General features: G+C 39.5%; 1 protein-coding gene across 1 annotated transcript in view; it reads right to left on the reverse strand.

Annotated features, from left to right (window-relative positions):
- LOC113533480 (protein unc-13 homolog A) overlaps nt 1-22,973 on the reverse strand; it is a 58,788-nt gene that overhangs the window by 15,789 nt on the left and 20,026 nt on the right. The window contains exons 8-30 of the mRNA XM_034297688.2: nt 20,946-20,975; nt 19,650-19,863; nt 15,306-16,385; nt 14,760-14,862; nt 13,377-13,423; nt 12,265-12,343; nt 12,125-12,130; nt 11,689-11,763; nt 11,327-11,546; nt 10,392-10,619; nt 10,109-10,250; nt 9,272-9,441; nt 8,953-9,068; nt 7,685-7,848; nt 7,024-7,177; nt 6,504-6,572; nt 6,319-6,408; nt 4,557-4,691; nt 3,646-3,773; nt 2,687-2,772; nt 2,293-2,419; nt 1,124-1,220; nt 103-246 (exon numbers count right to left, since the gene is read on the reverse strand). Coding sequence (XP_034153579.2) covers nt 103-246; nt 1,124-1,220; nt 2,293-2,419; nt 2,687-2,772; nt 3,646-3,773; nt 4,557-4,691; nt 6,319-6,408; nt 6,504-6,572; nt 7,024-7,177; nt 7,685-7,848; nt 8,953-9,068; nt 9,272-9,441; nt 10,109-10,250; nt 10,392-10,619; nt 11,327-11,546; nt 11,689-11,763; nt 12,125-12,130; nt 12,265-12,343; nt 13,377-13,423; nt 14,760-14,862; nt 15,306-16,385; nt 19,650-19,863; nt 20,946-20,975 — 3,704 coding nt within the window. The remainder of the gene's footprint in view (nt 1-102; nt 247-1,123; nt 1,221-2,292; nt 2,420-2,686; nt 2,773-3,645; nt 3,774-4,556; nt 4,692-6,318; nt 6,409-6,503; nt 6,573-7,023; nt 7,178-7,684; nt 7,849-8,952; nt 9,069-9,271; nt 9,442-10,108; nt 10,251-10,391; nt 10,620-11,326; nt 11,547-11,688; nt 11,764-12,124; nt 12,131-12,264; nt 12,344-13,376; nt 13,424-14,759; nt 14,863-15,305; nt 16,386-19,649; nt 19,864-20,945; nt 20,976-22,973) is intronic.

Raw genomic sequence — 22,973 nt, forward strand, 5'->3', positions numbered from 1 at the left:
AGCAATTCATCAACTAGACACAATTCAAGTAAATACAATATTCTTAGAAGTACAACAGCAGGACAGTCACACTGTAGTGTATAAGGATGTATTAAACAGCACCTTGGCGAATCTCTTCATATAGTTGCCAACAATCTGAGGGTCGGGACACTCCAGCTTCCGGATAATCTCAAAGCTCTGGTTCAGCTGAGAGAAAACATCAACCACCGAGCAGGAGAACAGGGCATGCTCCGATGTCTGCTGGAACTGTGTGTATGAGAGAGACAGGGGGAACACAAGAGTAGAAATACCTTGAGAGGGAGAATTAAGGTAATTCATATTGCTGCTTGGATCTACGAAAAGGAATTAATGGTAACGTGCAAGGACCAGAAAGTAATAAGTGCAAAGCACTTCATATCTATAAATCACACACAACAAAGCATTTTCTGAAATCTTTATAATAATAATTCCTATAATAAGTAAGAAATAAACCACAGCAGAGTTGACTTATTGATTGTTTTCCAATAACATAATGTCCTGAACTGTTTTAATCCTCTTATACCGTAGCAATGTCCCAATGATTAATTTTTTTTTGGAAAGTCTTGAAATTAATAAGACAAAAAGGTAGCTTGTTATCAAGCAAACTGCAAATTGCAATAACCTAAATCCTGAATACTTTAATGGTAGAAAACTTAACTCATCGTGCATCAATATATTTGCCTTGCCGCCAAAACTACAATCAGGGTTGCTGTTACAGACACTTAATCAGTGCCGGTTAGCTCAGGTGGTTACAGCGTACAAATAAGGCCAGTGTTGCGGGTTTGATCCCTGTATGGTCCAAACATTAAGGCAGTGTTGGCTCTGGGCTATTCCTGCCAATGTTGGACCCTTGAGCAAGGCCCTTAACCCTTTCTCCTCCAGGGTTGCAGTATCATGGCTGACCATGCACTCTGACCCCAGCTTCCTAACAAGCTGGGATATGCGAAGAAAAGAATTTCACTGTGCTATAATGTATATGTAACAAATAAAGGGTTCTTCTAAACTTTCTGAACAATCAGATTCAAGAATTCAGCAGTACCATGGTATAATCTAAAATATCTAATATAAGCATAGAGAGTACAAGCATAAAAAATGTGATATTTACCCCATCCTTTGCATCCCTCACCAGGGCACCATTCAGGAAGTCCTTGGACACTTCCTCATTCTCATCCAACCACAGGATCACAAATGGTTCAAACCACCTATTAATGAAAACAGATATCCAGAGAGGCTCTGATTATTAATACTGACTAAACCAAATTATAATCAGGTCATACATAACGTAGGCAATCTTTAACCAAGCAATATATACACACACAGAAACAAACAACAAAATCATATAACCAAAGACTCCTAGATAGCAACTTGTATTTGTGAACAATTCATGAACAACGCAACTGTAGGCTTATCAGGGAGAAAACAATGCATTACATTACAAAGACTACATTTTTAAAAGATTTCACTTGATTGGTTCTTTATAATCCATCATACATTGTGTAAGCTAGCAGGTTAAGCTACTGAGGGACGTAGCTACATTAAACTCACAACATGAGGAAAAAACTTTGAGAGGAACAAGACTCAAAATGGATCTCATCAGTACAGTGGGTTTGTTTCCTGCCGCCATTGTCACAGTGTGCAAGGTGCACACTGTAGAGCTAATATCGTTAATCAGGCTTGCCACGTTTCAGCAAAAGTTCCAGGCCAGCTACATCTCAAAAAACACATAAATGACCTGAAGGACCTTTGCTCCTATTCTATTGAAAATGGTTATAGAGCAAGCGTGGGGCAGCGTGGTTCCTGTCTCATTGGGCCTCTATTAGTGTTTGTTGCAGTTCACATTTTGACCACTAGGTGTAATAGTAACTCTATAAATCTATAATATGGGACAGTCATCATCCCACAATTGTGCCATCGAGAAAGCCGACCAAATCAATGAAATCTGACAAATATATCTGACAAATAGCAACATTTTTTTAAAATCATTGGTCACGTGAAAGAGGTACTCAATATTTCAATGGAATTTAAAATGTATGGAGTTGTGAATGAGGACTTTATGAAGATTAACATTTGTTGAAAAGTTGAAGTTGCTCCACCTGCCCCTACTGACGAGCTACCACTGAATTAACTATTATATACAGTCTTGTAGTAAGGGTTTTTTGATCCCGAGGGTAGACTTCTAACAGGACTCTCAGCACCGATCAACTTCTCTCTATTCTTTCAGGCACTATTTCAGCTCGCATACACAGTGCATAAGTAGGTTTTAACCGTACTTACGTAGGGTACTCGGGCACGCAGCCTTTGAAGCATGGCAGCTCTTTGCAGTACTCGTTGTAGAGCCACTTGACTTTGAAGTGAAGGTTCATGTAATCTGCGCTCTTACACAGCCGGTGCTTCTCGTGCTCTAAAGACACAGAAAGCATTAGCTGTGCGACAGATTGTACTTAAAGCAAGGACATGCTCAGGAAGAGCATGGTGATAAAGAGAGCACAGATGGAGCGTCAGCTCTGGTCTACTTCATCAGTACAAGTTAAAAGCTTCCATGAAAAGTGCTGAAATACTCTCTGTGGTTTTCCCTACTGGATCTATTCAAAGCCATTAAGTTTTTGTAATCTTCTCTGCACATTTGTATCACGTAGATGTGAATAAAGCATATTGCAGCAATCCTCACCCTCCATGGCATACTTCATATCCTGAGCGAACATATTCCACATGACCTCAGCGCTGATCTTCCCAACGTTCAGCTCCTGAGGAAACCTGCACAGAGAGTGCTTATGGGTAGTGAGTCTATTTGCAGCCATTCTCATAAACAACGAACTCATACTGCTGTTACAAAAAATTAATCAACACCTTCTGATCAATCAGAAATGAGAATTCAACAGGCTTTGGTATAATACCTTAAAACATCTGGTGTAAATGCTCATAATTAGTTGTAGTTACATGCACAATACATAAAAAAGTTTATGGCTTCATAATGTAAGGTTACATAACATATTATAATATATGAAAATATAATACAAGAACAATGTGGCAACACATTCTATGAACCCATTATTCCTAATGCAATATACATGCATTTACATCCATAATATCTTATAATGCCTGGCATAAGCCTCTAAAAATGCTCAGGTAAGAACTAAGGTTGTAAGACATCATAGCAAAACTCTGCATTATAACATGTTGTTATAATTCTGTATACTGTTGTATAGTGCATTACAGACTTGGTGGCTACAATGTACTTATGAACAGTTAATATTTGCCATGCATGTTGACACTATGAAGTCATATGCTTGTGTTTTATAACATGTTATACATGTAAGTACAACTACTTTACGCTACATAACACTTTATAAAAGTATGTGTTGCCTTATGAATACAGAGTTCAACAAATGTTGTAATGCACTATAAAACAGGCTCTGGTTCTGTATCTGTACTACAGAATATAATGCATTATAACTTACAACTTTAGTTTCTCACATTGTACTACATATTGTTTATGAAAATATATAACACATAATAGATTTCATTTCAATACTAATACCATATGAAGCATTATAAGTGCTTTTTATAGGCTTTAAGTGAAGTGAGAAAATCATGCCAGTATGAATGTACACACACAAACACACTCACTGGTTGAGGCAGGGTGTGTAGGAGTTCTTGTCTTCCTCTATAATGGAAACTATAAGGGTGATGAGTTTGGACCAGAAGTCCAGGTTCTTGATGCTGGGGCCCTGCTCCTCTGGAGGAACACTCTTAGACTGAGGACAGAAAACACACACACACACAGTTGCTATTTATGAGTTTAGCTTACATAATGTAAAAAAAAACCCTCCAAAACCTTCCTCCTTCCTGTAGAGGTTGAAGGAGATGAGAGAAAAAGAGAGCAGAGTAGAGGAAAGAGCAACATGGCCCACTGCAGCTCTCTGTTCTCTAACAACCACGCCACCTCCGCCGTGATCAATATTTCATCTTAAAAAGGAACGTCCATTAGAGAGGTGATCACTGTTCACTGCCTCCTGCTCCTGAATAACAAGAAAGACGCCTGGGGCAGAATCACCGTGACATCTCGAGCATGAAGCTGGTGAAAAATTACTTTCTGTTCCGGTGAGGAGGTGAGAAACAGAGACGAAAGTGGAGAAAGACACTTTATTACACACCTCAATTCAGCATATAAAACACCCAGTGCTGATGCATTTAATAATTAAAGCCACGCAGTGTCTAGGTTGTGTCTGACTATTTTAATTTTTGCGATGTAAAATCTAAAGATAAAGCTCAAAATTGTTCAAGACTATTGGTAAAAAACTATGAGGAGGGTAAACCTTATGCTTTCTCTTAAACCCTACCCAAGATTGTGGTCACTCATTTTACACAGAAATGAGGCTAATGTAATGCAGGAACTGGAAAGTCACCAATTATTCATACTTTGTCCTTCTGATTCTGCCTACAAGACCAACATTAGCCAGTTGGGAAGTAGCTTTAGGTTTCCTGGGGCTTAAATGGATATAATAATGTACTATGCATGCACACACACATCTACTAACCGGATCTGTCTGATATTCCCGACTGTAGAGCTCATGGCAGTTGTTGAAGATGTACTCATATGTAGAGTTCAGACAGGCCTTCACGCAGTCCTTAACCACCTGACTGGCTCGAGGAGGACTTTGCAGCTCCTGGACCTACACACATACATACACACATCATCCACCCAAACACGTACAAACAATTGCATCAATGAATCTCCTTGGCAGCAAGAGCTAGAATCCCATTTGGTATGTCAGCAGGGGTGTAACTGTTTCTACAGAGCTGTAAAATGCAGGGTTGCAATCAAACAGCAGGAGGTATAACAGGACAGTATGGTTAGTCATCAGAGCGAGTGTTTCCCCAACACGGTCCAACCCAGATAGCAAATGAGCGATGACGCACGTTTGACACCTTCATCTGGTCCACATACAAGAGCTGATGAACTCTTCTGAATCTCTGCCAGGACGCAGCCACAACTCAACCTAGATGAGGCTGTGTGTCAGGTTGTCATATGGATCAGAACTGATAATTTAGCAACATTTAGGCTGAAAGTGAAATGCCATTATTGGCCCAGATTTCAAATGTGAAAAAAAAAAACCCATAAATGTGGCAACTTACACTTGGGCCACTTTTGTACCACATGACACTCATCATTGCCAAAACAGGGCTCAGTTTGAGAGGTGATGCAAAGGGTTAACTCATATTATCCCCTTGTAACACTGCTATCTACTTTTTTCTATATGGTTTAGACTATGTCAATATGTAATATTATTATTAGTAGTATTTCAGTTCCATCTATATTTAAGTAAGGAGTAAACACAACGGGTGTGCTGTTATAGAAAAATAATCAAAGACAGGATGGCATTTTATTTGGCTTATACCACAGCAATTTGCCAACAGAAGTGTTTTTTATTTATTAAAGAACAACACTTCTTAATTTTAATCCATTTACAGTTATAATTAATGTTGTGAAACATCTGCGAATCAAGTTAGTTCCTGTTATCACTTACATTATAGCATCTATAAACAGTCATTCTCTCACTACCTCTTCAAGTTAATAATAAAAAAACATGCAGCTTGTTACTGAGAAACCATAAAGCACAAAGTCCTTGGAGACTCCTTCCAAAAATGCTAAATAAACATATCAGTGATTATAGTTTTTTTCTTTGTTAAATAACAATGCATCCTTATTAGTGAAATATTGCTATAGAAACAATAATGCATTAGATATAGATTTGACAAACCGATATAAATAAGAATTGAGAATTCAACAGCACTACGGTATAAAGAAATTTTCACACTGAGTTTTTGTGGATGTATGAAGATTTCTCCACATCAAACCCACACCTTATGATCGGGATAAAGCATGTGTGCCCCAGCTGAAAAATGCACATGTTTCATCAGTAATACAATAGAGCATTTAATATGCAGTTCAGAATTTAGAAATGAGAAATCAAACACTTCAACAAGGCTCTATGACTTTTTCTGAAAAGAAAAACAAGCAGCTTTTATCCAGGGGAAGATATGTGGAGTAAATTTGAGTTTATAATCTTGAGAGATCATCTTGATATTTAATTATGCTATTTAAATAATTAGGCTAAAATATTAAGACTCTATTATATTAGGAGCTAGATAACTAATCTAATATGGGCTTTTCTGTCACAGCTAGATTCCCCACTAACAGCACTAACTATTCACTGCATATACAAGCAGATCATTATCTGTTTCAGTTTTTTAACATAAGATTTCCATCATGTGTGAGTGTGTACATGCTACACAAACCTTCATCCTGAAGAAGGTGATGCTAGTGAGTAGATCCACAGTTGACTTTAGATCCTGTAGCCGCTCAGGACTGCTAGCAGGGAAATTATTCTGCAAGACATAAGGAGTGTGTATCACAAGCTTGGCTCCAGAGTGTAACTGAGGGTTAATGAGTGTGTAAATGAGTGTGTATTGTGCATCGGTACCCTGTACATAGAGAGGTCTATTCTCAGAGAGTTATGGAGTTGGTCCAGCAGCTTCACAAACCTCTCTTTCTGCAGGACACACACACACACACACACACACAAACATAAACTATTTTACTAAATATTTCACACAAGCTAGCAGACAGTCCTAACTGAAAACATTGAGAATTCATGTAAAGAATTTTTCGTAACTACACAGGTAAATCCATTAATAATTGGGAGAGATGGCATTACTCTCTCATCCCTGTCAATCAAAGTGACACTAGCCAATCGTGGGCGTCTAAGAGCTCATGCATATAATAGTGCTTTCCTCCAAGTGTGATGTAGCATGAGCAGCAGTTTGGAAAGATGCCACTGGGTGGCTTCATGTGTCATGGAGGGAGCACGTGTGAGCCCTCGACCTCCCTGGTTGGTAGTAGCTGTACGACGGGGAGAGCTGGCTGGTGGGTTGCATTTAGCAGGTGACCATAATGGGGAGAAAAATGGGGGAAAACAGTTTAGTGGTCTAAGGTAAACGCACCCCGAAGTTGGAGGCGGCGAAGCGGTCTGAGGCGGAGACGTTATTGGAGGACTGTGTGGTGTGGGCGTAGTAAGCATTGATGTTGGCCAGCAGGGTGCTCATCACAGCTGGCACACCAGGACACATGTACTTAGATGACAAACATGCAAAGTGCCTGGAAACAGCATACACACACACACACACACACACATTATACACAGTTCTGAGCATTCAAAGAAGAAAAAAGTTGAGTCAGAGTATATAGCAACCAAATGCACTGATGATTGTTCTATGCTAAAGCATTTTGGATTCCTGTTGCATAAAGCAAACAGTGAGACATATATAGACCTATTTTAAAGCATGACAAATCTTTTTAAGCACATGGATATTCTCTCTGTATAACATCTAATAATAATAATCTAATAATATAATAGTTATCTATAAGCCTAACTACATAATTATCTTCTTCTTAATAAAACACCTACATTATGACATCACAGGAAGAAGAAACCAAGATGCAAGGCCTCTCTGGAATTGATATGCTTGATATGTAATTGGCGTACTAGTCATAAGCACATGCAAGGGATGTCAGTGATCCCATTAAATCACCCATTAACCTTCCTTTTTTTTTACATTTCATACCATCTCTAGTCAACTTGCTCTCTGTCTCTAGTCAGCTTACGTCATGGCTTGGTAGATGGACTCCACTCCGTATCTCATGGCGAACTCGTCCACGATCTCCTGCGCTGTCTCCTCAAAATAGACTTTCCAGGCGTCGTCTCCTTTAGCGTCAGGGATCTTCACCACGCCGCCATTCTGCTCTTCAGTGGTGTAGTGGAATAAGTGCTGCAGACACAAAAGCTGCCAATAAGACACTGGAGAAAAGCCTCAATCAATACAGCGACATTTAGTGAAAGGAACCCACTGGTTTAGATTCAACCGCACAGAAAAATGTATAGAAATGGTTGAATGTATAATATACAGCTTTTTGTAGTTTTTGCTGTACTTCTCTCAGTGGGTGAACTTCTACTTTACACATCTGACCATTGTGTTTGACTGGCTCATGGTGAATTAAGATAAATTGTGGTCAAGTGAAGCACACAGGATATCACATGATGGCACATGAATACATGTTTCACATATACAGTCTTGCATTGGTTTCAATGCAGTCGCTATTAAAACAGTTGCTTTTTTTCACCAGGACTACTGATATTGATTATTTTTAAACTCCACACTGATCACACATTTTAAACTGTGGTCATGTAAATAAATTAAGTAGCTACCATTGTGGCAAAAAGAGTCTGCTTCCAAGATCCCCAAAGCTTCATAGATTCCTCACTTCCTGTTTCCTTTTCAAGTAAATAACACCATGTTTGAACAGGGTTTATTATACCATGAAGCTTATGGTATTTTCTACTCGGGACATTTTCTGATAGCTCAGAGTTCATACGTTGTGGCACAATGATGCTTCTTAATATGGCAGAACCCAGTGATGTTCATTTCGAGCTGGACACGATGTGTAAATTTTGTCGTACACAGTCTTTTGTCAATAATTTACCAACACATCTGAGGGAAATGCTGTTATTCCTGACAGTTCCGTCTTGCTTTCATGCTCTCATGCTCCCAGCTCTGATACCACTGATTCCTCTGTTCCGGCTAACGTCTTTTTTAAATAGTGATTTTAGAACTGATTTTAGCCAAGGTTTTTGTTATTTTATGGTGCACAGGAAAGGAATGGTTCCAGATTAGTCAGCAACAACAGCACAGGCTGGTGCAAAAAAAAGTGATATGGCAGCCTTGACATTGAAACCCACTAACTTCCAGTTACTCTCAGTGAAGTATTACGCTATCACTACAATCCAGGGGAAAATCAATTTATAATACATTCATTCATCTTCAGTAAGTTGATCCTGGTCAGTTTACAGTATAGTACAGTATATCTGAGCTGACCTCATGTAGGCAGGTGTACTGGACATGGTATGGAGCCACTGTCTCCTCTCCTTTGATTTCCACACTTATGTGCATGCGAATGGCTCCAGACACGGCCGATTTATCTGTGCGCTTGTCTGTGTGAGGAGGGGGAGAAGCAATGAGAGAGAGAGAGAGAGAGAGAGAGAGAGAGAAGTTAAAGAGAGAAAAAGACAGGTCGTAAATTAACTCAACCTCCCTCTATTCTTAGATCCATCTTATTTCCGTTTTCATTAGTTTTCATCAGTATGATTAAACTCTGTCACATACACACACACACACACACATACACACAGCTCACCCAAGTTGTACCACACGTCCATTTCTCCGCTGAGAGTCCGGACCTCGATGATGGTTTGGCCCAAGAAGTCATCAGACTCTCTTTTGAACCTCTGTTTCACACGAGATTTAATGTCATCGTCCTCGTCCCACACTCGCACCTTTATGCGATCGGATGAGTTGTGGCACTCACTAGCAACATGGACACAAACTCCGTGTTTGTATATGATCACTATATTTTATTATACCAAAGCACTGTTGAATTCTTGAATCTGATTGGTCAGAAGGTGTTGATTAATCTTCCACTATAGCAGCTCAGACAGTCTGGCTGCAAGGCAAATCACAGGTTTATCTTAAATAAATTTGTGCACATTATGATACTTTATCTTTCTCAGTAACATGACAAGCTGAATTTTTTTCTTATTAAAAAAAGGAAATGTCTGTTGACAATGATAACTTGTGTCGCAGATGGATATGCCACAGGAATAAATGTAACTATAAATGGACAAAAAATAGGTGTGCCATTCTTTAATAAATGTAAAAAAAAATCTTAGCATTGGTAAACTGTTGTGGTATAAGAGGATTAAACACTTCAGGACATGCTGTTATTGGATTATAATCAACTTCAGGTTGGGAACAATAATTCAGCTTTGTGTCAGGCTGCAACCCCATTTTTGATTATTTTCCTATAACTGCATGCCCTGAAATGTTTTATTCTGTACTTATGCTATATGTTACTTGATTCCACTAGTAGAATTTTCTCCAGTGTTCACTAAATAGTGAGCCTAAATAGCTGGCTCTAATGACAGACTGTGCTAAGCAGGCTAGAAGTAAAAAAAAAAGAGGGGCAAGGGCTTACAAGTGGAAACTCTCGTCCCAGACAGGATTGAGGTTGCCATAGATGGTCTTGGTCCTTTTCTTGGTCTTGCCCACCTGGACGGTGACGTAAGGATCACTGGAGCCTGTCTTATCCTTGGCCTGCAGTCCTTGAGCACAGACCACTGAGAGAGGAACAAACATACACACCCATGCAACCTTCTTTTCATTACAATATCACTTACTGCATTTAATGTACAGTATTTCTAAAAACTTGATTTTTTTCAGTAACATTCAGACAGGATTCACTGGCTTCTAGCTCTGACCTGTGATGCTGATCTTGGCTGACCATTTGGACGTGCCATCGAGAACGCTCTGCTTGATCTGCTTCATCTGGGTCCCATGGGTTGTCTTGGCCACGCCGAACACCTCCTGGATGAGCTCAAAGATCTCGGGTTTGTTGCGTTCACGGATCTTCATGCGGTCCTTCAGGACCATGATGATGTTCTGAGTGCGGTCTTCTGCACCGTGCTTAGAGCTCTTCTCAGCAGCTCCTGAAACACAGACCACACCCAAGAGTCTAAAACCTCAGATCCAAGCTTGCTGATAGCCTGTCAACTGGTATGTTAGTGTAGAGAAATTGAGCTGTTCTAAGAACACAAGTGTCAATAGTCATACGGTTTTTATGTGTTGTACCTGTTGAGATGATTGATGACTCAAAGCTGGCTTTCTTTGACTTATAAAATCAATTCATTTAATTCATAATGTAGTCAATTGGTCTCATAATTTACTCCAAGTTTACTCTCTCTCTTGGGATTGCATAAAAGTATCTGCCAAATGAATATATGCAAATTCATATATATCCAAATATCTGAATTTAAACAGATTTCTACATGAGAAATGACAACAGCCATGTATGGCCTTCACCAAGTAACATTTATTCGATATTACATAATAAATTGTAATAAAAACGTGGCAGTTTCTCTCATCACGAAACCCAGTTTCTATGAATATGCATACACATGCTCTGCTCCTTCCACTTGTAAACAAGTGTTGCATGACCTGAATTTGCATACTGGAACATAGTAGGCTATATTATTTTATGATGCCATAACATTCGTCTGTCACATGTTTTTTTTATCAGCTTCCCTGTTTCTTAAAAAAACTCTGCTGTAACAATTTTTGCACAATGTAGGTATTACACAATGTGGCTATTGATGTCATTTAAAGCATAGAATCTTGGCATATCATGCTCACTCACTCTGCAGGCAGTCAGCATTGAGCAGGTCCTGGCACTTTTCATGGCATTTGACCCCGCACTCGGTGCAGCGCATACCCTGCCGGGCGATACCCCACAGCAGCCCCTCGCACTCATAACAGTAGGTGGGTGTAGTGGCTGTCCACACCTCGAAGTTGTGGGGGGTCGTGCAGGAGATGGGGTAGATCAGAGCCTGCAGGGTCTTCTTATACACGTGACTCTTCTGCAGTAGGGGACATCGAAACAGGAAACAGATTATGATGCTTTATGGACCAGATTTGTGGGTGCAAAAAAGTGAACTGATCGCTCCTATTTTTTTTTTTTTTTTAGAGCCATATGGCCACACACAAACACAGAGTACTCACCAGTTCCTCATTGTTGAGTGTGCTACATGCCATAGCAGATGTGATTCCGGCTTTACGAGAGTTCTGAACCAAAGACTGCATTCAGACACACAGAAGGAAAATCTGAATCATTTAATCAACTTAAACATTATACATAAAACAGTACATCCACTCCAGGCCAAAGGTTGTGGGAACAACACTAACTAACTGGTAAGCTGGTGAGTGAGTTGCTGTAATTCAGCTGGGGCGGAGCTAATTTCTGGGCCTGAAAAATGGCTCCTGTTCCAAAATGAAAAAATGGCAAGATTTATCGCAAGGCAAGGTATCTCTGAAATTATATGATTATCACAGATCTTTAAACACAAAAATTACAAATGGCACCCTTAACTTTTCTTGCTGCTTGCTTCCACACTTCTGGCCTGTAGTGTATAATATACTTAAGGTGTCTAAAACTTACCATAGCCTGTGTGAAGACAGAGACAGCAAAGGACAGGAAGAGAAAAAAAACAATGTTATATTCAAATACATACACAAAATTATGTGATTTATTGCGTGCACAAAAAACATTATGAAGATTTTGGCATGCTTGTCACTCACCAGGTCCCGGACTAATGGGATGGCTTTCCTCTTGCGTAGGTCAGGCATGCTGTCTATGCTGTACAAAGCTCCTCCCATTCTGCATGAACACAGGAAACAAAACACACCTGAGCACAAAGTCTGAAATTTGCTCAAGAATACGATTTTCTCCAGTGCTAGTTCTTGATCATGAAGTACATGAGCAGCTACACCTGACAGCTATGCTCCTGATGATGACCCCGCCCCCATAATGATTGAGAGGTCTCCTGACTAATAATGTCTAAATTCTAAACACATACAATTTGCTGAGTCAGATCTTAGTGAATCTCAACAGGTTTACACATGTCTACCTTAATGCCCAATAGCAGAACATTGCAATAAAGCTTTAAGTGCTGAGTCGAGGGGCATTTGGAAAATATCTCCCTGTTGCTGCAGAGAATATATTCCTTAGATTATCTGCACTTAGATTAAAACAATAAACTATATCTAAGCTGTGTGTGTGTGTGTGTGTGAAATCTAAAACCTGAACAAATGGGTGAGTGTGCATTGTAATTGTCAACCTATAAATAATAATAACTAATTCCCAGCAAGAAGCAGAGAGCCTTTGACTTAATTCCATAATTCTCAGATCCAATTAAAATATACATATGAGCTCTTGAGTAGTGCAACATAAAAGACCTATTGTTGGGAGACAGTGAGTTCAAATCCCACCGATTACACAGCCATCCATAGCCAGGAGCCAAGGGACAAAATTTTCTGTGCTCTCTGGTTAGGAGGGATGTCATACTCTGTCTTCCTTGTCAATCACAGCGACGCTAGCCAATCGTGGGCATGTGTGAGCTCATATATGTAGAAGAAGGCTGACAGCACTTCCCCTGGAGTGTGTTATGCTGACCTGTGATGCAGCATGAGCAGCAGATCTAAATGATATGTTTGGCTGGCTTCACATGGAAGTTTTTAATTTTAGTTCAAGTTTCATTTAGATGTCATGACTTTAATCAGAGGTTAAGATTATAGCTGATTATTTGTTAAGCAATGTTTAAAAATTAAGTAGTATTCTAAACTTAATTTAATTCTGCTCACTTCTAAACAGAATCTTGAGTAAACGCCTGACTTTAACCAGTGTGACTTACCCGCCCTTTCCAAACCAAAGAGACTGAGAATCTGTTTCTCCCCGTTCCTGAGATGAGAGTGCGAGAGAGAGAAAGAGAGAGACAGAGAGAGAGAGAGAGAGAAATGACAAGAGCATTCATGCTGACATGTCTCTGGAGAGCACTTCACAAACCCTGATTAGGCTTGACCTACAAACCAAAATCAACATATTCACAGCACTCATGGAAGTCTCCTGTTGTAGTGAGGTACACAGTTACATTTTGGCCAAACCACAACAATCACCAAGATCCACACACTCTGAGTCAAAGAGCTGCAATTTACGTGACCTTCAATCATCCTGAGAAGCACCTGATTTTAAGAGCATGGCAGAAATGATTGGATCACAGTCTGAATAATAGATTTCCAGGAAAGACTGTATTCTCTGACCTTTACATGAATTACACACAAAAATCAATTAGCAATCATGGTAACAGCAATTAGAATTCTGAGGCAGGTTTGACTATAATTTTCACCTTGACACCATTTCATTAGTGTAAAATATAATGATTGGTAGTAAATAATCTGGCCCCTCACTTTGAAGTCTCTTGGCAAAGAGTAATGTCATGGATGATTTAAGTCTACCATGCTTTCTTCATCCAACAATCAAGCAGCTTTTCTATAAACTAATTTAGGTACTGCAATGGAAGCTGAGAAACACACTCAGAAGTGTAAATGTATGATCCGGTAGTTGCTGTCAGCCTAAAGAGCAAACAAATTCATGCTTCCATAAGCTTTTGTATGCACACAAATGCTCAATGTGCAGACTTTCACAAAACCACCACACAACTTTTATACCACCAGAGCAGACCCACCTGACTCTCGTCCAAGCATGGCCCATCTGAGTGAACATGCAAATCACTAAAGCAATGAAAAGAGACTGGAGAGAAAAAAATGGTGGGATACAGACAAAACAAGAAAACAGCCAAAAATAACAGACAAAACAAAAAAAGAAGCAGTGTGACAAAATTGCATGGCAGCAGTTATCTGCAATGGTTATAATATCAGCAAGACAAAGCCTTTTAAGCATTATTATAATTTAGCAAATGCATGTATATAAAATGAAACTCATAAGTAAATCTGAGTGCATCAAGCCAAAATGTTATAGTAAAATAAAGTTTGTAAAGAAGACCAAGCAGTGATGTGAACTGACTGTTGTAATGACTGTTGCATTGAATCCCATCCCAAGTGAGTTTCAGGTTTCCATCCAAGACAGCCATTCAAAAATCAATAGTCCATAGATCATGCATCACTTTAGCATACACTTAATTCCCCTTCTGATTTAGCGTCCAGATTCAGGATTGATGACCACCATTGAACTTCACCCATAATAGCCCATGAAAGTAAGAGTATTTTTAAAGGCCTACCTCCTGCAGCTGCTGTCGGACTTTGTTGAAGAGCCGTAGCCAGTTCTCTTTAGCTCGTACTGCTGGGTCTATGGGCTCCTTCACCTCCTCAACTTCTGGCTCTCTACACACAGATAAACGGAATGCAGGTATAAACAGATGATTAAGGCTTGGATTCAGCAATCACACTCATTTGGTATTTGTGGAAAAGTTTGGTGTAGGCTGTTTTTGCTGCTTGATTTAGGTCTAAAGCTTTAGACACCTGGATACTAACCATCCCCCTGAAGATGGAGCTTCCTACAGGGTTCAGTTCATCTGCAAAACTAAATGGAACTAAGTGGGTTTGGGTTAGACCTAAATTAGGATAGTAGATCTTAATGCTTAAAGTTGATAACTACTGATATGAACTGGGGACTTAAACTCCTGAAGGGCCACAACACTGCACAACTCAGTGTTTACCATCCATTTCCTCTAAAATGATTAGATGTTGTGAGACAGCCAACTATGTACTGCTGACCCATATTTTTCCAAATTATTTGCTGCAATGCATGGGAATAACAGCAATACCTATCTGGTTCAGGCTCTGGTTCCTTCTCCTCCGGTGGTGGTGTTGGAGGGGTGACCTCTCTCTCTTTTTCCTCCAAAGGAGACCCTTCTACCAGAATCTCCTCATCCTTTGGAGGTGGCTGATCTTGCACTGGTGGCTCCTCAATGACCTGTGTTTCCTCTGTTGGTGTGGTTGGCTTGGCTTCAGGGGATAAAGGTTGAGCAGTGGTTGTAGGAGGCTGGGTTGGGGATTCTGTGGGTTTGGCTGTAATTGGAGCTGCTTGCTGGACTCCAGAAGCTGGAGGTTGGACTGGTGCAGCTTGGGGCTGAGGTGCTGCAGGTTGTGGTTGTGGTCTTTGGGGTTGGGGTGTGGGTGCAGGAGGCTGTGAGGACATTGACATAGATCCACCCAACCCAAAAACAGCAGTTAGAGGTTTAGCCATAGCAAAGAAGGACTGGACAGATGGGATGGGACCTGTGGAATGCTGTTGCTGGAGAGGTGGTCTGGCCTGCTGCTGTGTATGGTTTGGTTTGTTTGGAGCTTGATTTGTTGGTGGTGGTTGGGTAGGAGCTTGATTTGTTGGGTGTGTAGGAGCTGGACCGGCCATCTGGTTTGCATTCTGGCCCTGTGGCACCTGCTGTGTTGGTGGTTGCTGATGCAAGGATGCCTGTTTCTCCAGTGGTGGCCTGGAGGTTGATGGCACAGCCAATTTGGGTGCAGTGCTGGTAGGGGTTGGGGTGTATGAAGGCTCCTGATCTTCGCTGAGAGCCTCATCCACAGGGTACAGATCTTCATCATTATAGTTGAAGTCCTCCTCTTCACCCTCGTACAAGTCAGCATCTTCAGCATATGGGTCACCATCTTCTTCATAAAGGGCACCTTCCTCACCACCATCTTTGCTGTAGGCACCCTCATCACTGTAGGCACCTGTTGTCTCGTCTGGTTCCCAGTCGGGAGAGCCTTTGCTGTAGGAGACGGATGAGTGGCATGAGTGGTAGGAGTCATTCTCATCATACAGCTCCCGCTCACCATACTCTTCCTCACTTAGCTGTGAGCTGCAATGGCTTAACTCTGCTGATGATGCATAGCTTCCTGCCGGACTAAGAGATAGAGCGAGAGAGATAGATAATAGAAAAATTAGTATATGCTTGGAGAGGATAAAACTGACACGTTTGTCAAAGACTGTTTATGGAGGTTTTATGGTTTTAGCTTTCTAAAATGGTTTACTCAGGAAATTTTCAGAAAGGATAATGTACATTTTGTACATTTAATTACTACTTTGCATGTTTTTAAATGGGTTATCCTTGCCATACGCTATAGGATACACTTTGTATTCCTTTAAGCAACAAATGAGAGAGATATGGAAAGAGAATATCACACATACACACATGCACCCTTATAAAACAGGGATACTCAAGAGTTCTTGGAATTGTTAAAGCTAATTAAAGAAATTCTACTTGGAACCCTCTTATATAGTGGAAACCTCTGCTGTACAGTTATATCTAGAATTTAAAGACTTTCCCCAGAATGACAAACCAGAGAATCCTTAGGGGTGCTAGATAGAATCCTTTTTGCTAAAAGTGTACAGAAAAGGTTCTTTAGAATGAAACCATATAACCATTTTTGGTTACCTGAAGAGCTTTTCCATTACAAAGCTCCAAAAACTCCACATAATGGTAACCTGAGGCATCTATAATTGTTCAAAAAAATTGGAAAATGGTTAAAAAAAAATTAAGGTTCCACAATAGTTATTCTATGACAACACTATAAAGTTGTCACATCAGTTATGGTATATACGTTTTAATATCTTTTGTGCTTTAATGCTCTTTTTGATAATTAATTGTATAGGAATTGCTTAGCGTCTTGTTCTGAAAGTCCCAGTACTGTATATTGATATCTAAAATATCAATAAACGTTTATCTAAAAAATATCAATATTCGAAGTACCAACATTAATTAGACTATGGATAAAAGCAGAGATTGTAAATTTTTGGGCTGTTGAGTCAGTCAAAAGAATCATCCAGAAATGAGGATATTATATAACAGTATACAAGAAATATGAAGAGGAAGAGAAGAGAGAGAGAGAGAGAGAGAGAGAGAGCGAGAGAGAAGCAGAGATTGAAGGAGGACCTGATGTTTCATTTGATATTGCGGGAACAGAAAACAAACTCAGATGAGAAAGCAAACCATCAATCTAAAAGATGGAGCTACTTTGGCAGTGGTGGGATGACTAAAGTGGGAAAATGTCAAGAACAACAAAGCTGACTCATAAAACAAACCCACACACACACACACAAACACACAGACACACTCACACACACACACACACCTCATTCTTTCTATGCCTTCATTCTGCCATCAGCTATTTATGCATCAACACAATGCGGAAGAGACCTTGGGAGTCTTCAGTTCGGAAAAGCACCTGCTATTCCCAGTGTGCCAAGCCTGTTACATCATGCTGAGTTGGACTCAACCAACTGTTAGGATATTCCTCCGTTTTGGCAGTAAAAGCACTTTTTTCTATGGACACACTGAAAGCATGCGGTGAGTGAAGTTTTGTAGGAGGACGATCTAAATTTTAACTATGGATTACACAATCATGAAGAACTCCTTGTAAGTTTATTTAAATACTGTTCCTGCAATACAAATTAAGGTTAATTAACACATGTAAAATACTTACATCATATGCAATATAGTATATGTTGAATATGAATCGATACACATACTGTCAGCTACTACATGAACAGTACGAGTCTTTTATTTGGGCAATGGCTTTTTGGACCAAAAAGCCTCCAGGTTGTAGAATAAAGAACAGCTTCTTGGAATTTATGCCCCATAGCTCCATCAAAACTCAGGAAGGAGCTATAGAGAAAAAAATAGCAACCCAGGTGGCTTTCTAACATTTCTGAAATCTAGACAGATTTAAACAAAAAAATTGTGAGAAATTAGAGCAAAATGCTTGAGAAAGGCAAGAGAAAATGTGGAACAAAGAAGCATTCCTCAAGAAAGTCACATATGACACAAATATGATGAATGAGCCTATTAAATACAGGGAGAAAGGAAGGAGGAAAAAACATTCACTAGCCCCCCCTCCCCCCCCACACACATAATCTGACCCACATGCACTTAGACATACCCGGGTTATCATATGCTTGTATGCGTGCATTTGCTAACACACATTCTCATCCTCGTGCAATATTGACCAGTGGGGCTTATTGAATAATGCATAAAGCAGCGCAGGATAAAAAGTGGTTTTATGCAGAAAGCACACCACAGGGCAATACACACACCCACACACATCCTGAAGTAGGCCAGGCGATGCTGTCATCACCTGCTCTGTTTATGCTATGCTACAGACACCAGCATCAAATGAGCTGTTAAAAACTGCTTAAACAATGAAAATGTTTTTCCTCCAGCTAGAATCATTTAGAAAAACATGCTTTAAATTTACCTTTAACTTTACCTTAACTTTTGCTTTAACTTTCTAGGCTCTTACATACGTAGAACCTTTTCTAATGGAACATTTTTCTTCTCCAGGAGTGCACTGTGGAAAGCTTTGAGGCTTTGGCACTTATTTATGTGATCAGATGTGATCATAGCTTTATATGACCACCACTACTCGATAACCTGACAAAGGGAGATTTTTTTGTTATTCCAAAAAGTATCAGGGTTAGAATGGAAAGATTATCAAGAGGTGTGGTTATCTGATATAATTATCTCCTCCTATTCCCTTATTTTTAATAGTGTCACAAACGTGTATATTTATTTCATATTTAATTCTAACAGTTCAAAAGTTCAGAATTATAGCCAAAAAAGGTTAGGAGTCAAAGAGACATAAAGCTCAAGTATCATAAGTGTATAAACACTTTTCTACAAACCTTTTTTTATGATGTTAAATAGTTCACAGATAAAGTATTAGAGTGTAATTTGAATGTTTTATTTACATGTGAAAAAGAAACAAGAACACAGCACATAAAAAATGGATCAGCCAGTGAGTCCTTTGAGTCCTTGAATCAATTTGTGAATCAATTTTTCAGACGCTCAGTGTGTGCCAGTTAATTGGATCATGCCATTCAAGAATGAGACTTTCCTCCATTTTGCAAGTCCCAAGAGTCATATTTAGGACCTCGATAAGGTGCTCACAAGGGTCTTCTCCACACTCTTAATGCGCCTTTTAATGAAGCCAAGATCAATAGGGAAATGATATATTACAAATCAACCCAAAACCCCTTGCAATCATTATCTAGGACCAATCACAGCAGATGAGAACAGAAAGCATCATGGTGTTTTAGAGCACAGGGTCTCTCTCTCTCTCTCTCTCTCTCTCTCTCTCTCTCTCTCTCTCTCTCTCTCTTGTTCTCTCACCTGATTGCTCTCTGGTGGTCGTAGTCGATGATGTCACAGCTGTGGATAGAGCGAGTGTAGGTGGCTCGGTTGGAGCGATGCTGCTGACCCATGGGATACTGGTGGACCGAGGCGTTGGGCTGTGATGTGCTGTAGAATGGTGGTGGCATGCTGTTACTTGTCTCACTGCGGTAATCACTGTCCCGGTCATCCACTGCGCTATCTGGGTCCTCGTCTACATGTGGGAAGTGAGTGTCAGTTAAAAGGATTTAATTTCACATTTCACGATTATATGCCATATATAATGCCAAAGCCAAAATTAAAAAAAAAAATCTTGTTTTATATGAGCCTGTAGAATGAGATGAATTGTTTTAAAACAATGGACTCTACCCCTTCAAAATGAGATTACCACAAGAGCTAAATCTGGCCCTCAGGGAGGAAGAGGGGGAAGACTGTGACTCATACAGGAGTGGAGCGTGCTGCTGTGCTCAGGAAGGCTCCAGTATGATTCAAACCTCTTATTAGCATTATGCTTTGGAGGGGTGGCATGACAAATGGGCTGACAGGCCAACTGGACCCTCGCCAGCAAGCCCATCTGCTAATCCACATCAGCAAAGGTGTGTGTGTGTGTGTGTGTGTGTGTGATGCAGTGTGAGTGTGATCTACTAATCCTCTTTTGGTGATGCTGTTGGAAAGAAGGCTCATGAAGGTTATGTATTATATTGTTTTATAGTTATTATCATGATATTTTCATGGTTGCTGCATAAGTAAGCAACTTGCAGATATGGGTGGTATTTCTGATAGTACTGGATATTTAATGTGTTTAAAAGATTTCACGTGGCTATTCATCATCTTTTTTCAAAGCTGCTATGAAACTCACAGAAGAAAAATAAACAACAAAGTAACAAAATAAACCAAAGAGTGTAACTGATTGCTTCTAGAGCATTTTGTAGCCTTCTTAGCTATCGTTCATCAGAATGCTAACATTACCCTTATCAATTAAAGTGTCATGACTGGTCTCTTGTTACGAAAAGCATTTCAGTTGAGTAAAATTACAAAATATTGTATTACTATTATACTGTATTACATTTCTTATCCATAGTATGTTTTAATGAACTGTAATACAATTACAATTATATTTTGTATTATCTATCAAAATCTCATTCCACCCCATGTCCGTTCCCTGAACACATGTGTGTGTTCTGAGGGAAATAAAATTACGTGGATTAATATTCTGTCTCAATTACAGCAATTGGCAATCCAAATATAACACTTTGTTCATATCATGCAGCTTAATGACAGTAAACAGTGACTCACTCTGCTGGTCTCCCCACAAATTCCAGTTACCTGTAAGAGAGTAGACACAGAAAGGACACTTGAGATTGAGACTAAAGCATTGATTTGTTGGATAAACAAACCACTTGTTAAACACCCACACATACTGAATTTTAATGAAAGTAAAGGTATATTCAGAATTGCTGCAAGTCTAGCACACTGGAATACGTGTGAAGGTGGAATTTCATCTGGAGTTGGATGGTAATGAAATGTGAAACGTGTATACTTCTCTCCAACACACACCACTACAGTAAATGCTTTAGTGCGCATGCATTTATGATGTAAGGACGTTATCCACTCCATAATTCCCCTTTCCCTCTCTCAATCTTTGCAGTTTTACTTACAATAGAAATAGTTTTTGACATCATTAACAGACAGTCTGCACTTACACTTTGCCTTTGTTTGTGGAAATTTATCAGATTTAATTCCGATTACTTGGTAAAAAAACAAGAGCTTGGTGACTGTGGAATATTATAAACTAGCCCAATTTGGCCTAAATAAATATGACCCTGGCAACTCAAGTCATTAACTTTCCTGTCCTCTACTCCTCCTCCACTGAAAAGGTTCATAGAGTGAGCAGGGGCAGCGTGATACCTGCCCCCATTTTTGACTACCAGGTGCAGTAATGTCTGTGGAGCCAAATGGGGGAGTAAGCCAACTTCGCCATGATTGTGCTATCCAGAAAGGTGAGCAAATCAATGGAACATCAACTTATATACACTATATGGCCAAACATTTGTGCACACCTGATGATCACATCCATATGTTCTTGAACATCCCATTCTTTGCTGTTATGAAAACCTCCACTCTTCTGGGAAGGCTTTCCACTAGATTTTGGACAGGTTTGGGCATTTTAGTTCCAGTTCCAAATTGTAAGGCTAGAAATCCTATACAATTGTGTGCTTCCAACTTTGTGGCAACAGTTAGGGGAAGGCCCACATATGGGTGTGATGGTCAGGTGTCCGCAAACTTTTGGCCATATTGTACCTGTAAACTAGCAACATTTTTTAAATAGTTGGTCCCTCAAAAGAAGTAATTAGTATTTCAGTGGAATTTAAAATATATTGAGTGCCGCCACTGGCTAAAGGTAACTATAAATGGATAAAAAATATGGTATGTTATTCTTCAGTTAATTAAAAAATGTAATCATTGGCAATTTGCTTTGGTATCCAGGGAGAAAAACACTCAGAGACATGCTTTCATTGAAAAACTTTGGGGTAGTAACAGTAACTCATAATGACTCATAATATAACAGAACATCCTGTCATGTTTTATTCCTTACTGGACTCACCCCAGTGATCTCTCCTTTTCCTCTCAGCTAATGGAGTGGAGGAAATCACACAGCCTTTATTATAGACGGCTGTGATGCCTCACCAGCCTGTGATTAACACAGTGTGGGTCTGGCAGGTAGCCAATGACAATCTCCGGCTGTCTGCCATAGCCAATGACAGGCCACCTGAGTGTGTCCCGGGCCACTGGGACCTGTGTCAGCACTGCATAAGGCGATCATGAAGAGGGCTTACTCCATTCCTACTCTGATCTCGAATTAGCTGGTGGATAAAATGTCATTTACATTTCTCCTTCACACACAGAGCATCAACGCTGTAACCACTCTTTCATCAAGCAACTACCAAGCAGTCAGAACTGAGCTTTTTGTTTTTTTATTGAATTTTTACTAGTTTATTTTTTTAACAAATGCATGGTCTATTAGGTATATGGCCTTTGATTATGATTAAACTGTAGTGAATTAACAGATGAACTAGTGTATTATATTGTTATTGATACTACAGTAATTAAAAAAAAAAAAAAAATATATATATATATATATATATATATATATACAGTATATATATATATTATTACTGTAGTATCAATAACAATATAAAAGTTGTATATGTGCTTTGTTTTGTCAGTATTTTTGTCCTAATTCTAATGGGTTTTCTCTACAATATATTTCTCAGTGGAAGCAATGAATTTTGTGTTTCATTGACCTCGTGTCACTGATTAAAG

This window comes from Pangasianodon hypophthalmus, chromosome 21 (assembly GCF_027358585.1).
Source record: "Pangasianodon hypophthalmus isolate fPanHyp1 chromosome 21, fPanHyp1.pri, whole genome shotgun sequence".
Taxonomy (NCBI): Eukaryota; Metazoa; Chordata; class Actinopteri; order Siluriformes; family Pangasiidae; genus Pangasianodon; species Pangasianodon hypophthalmus.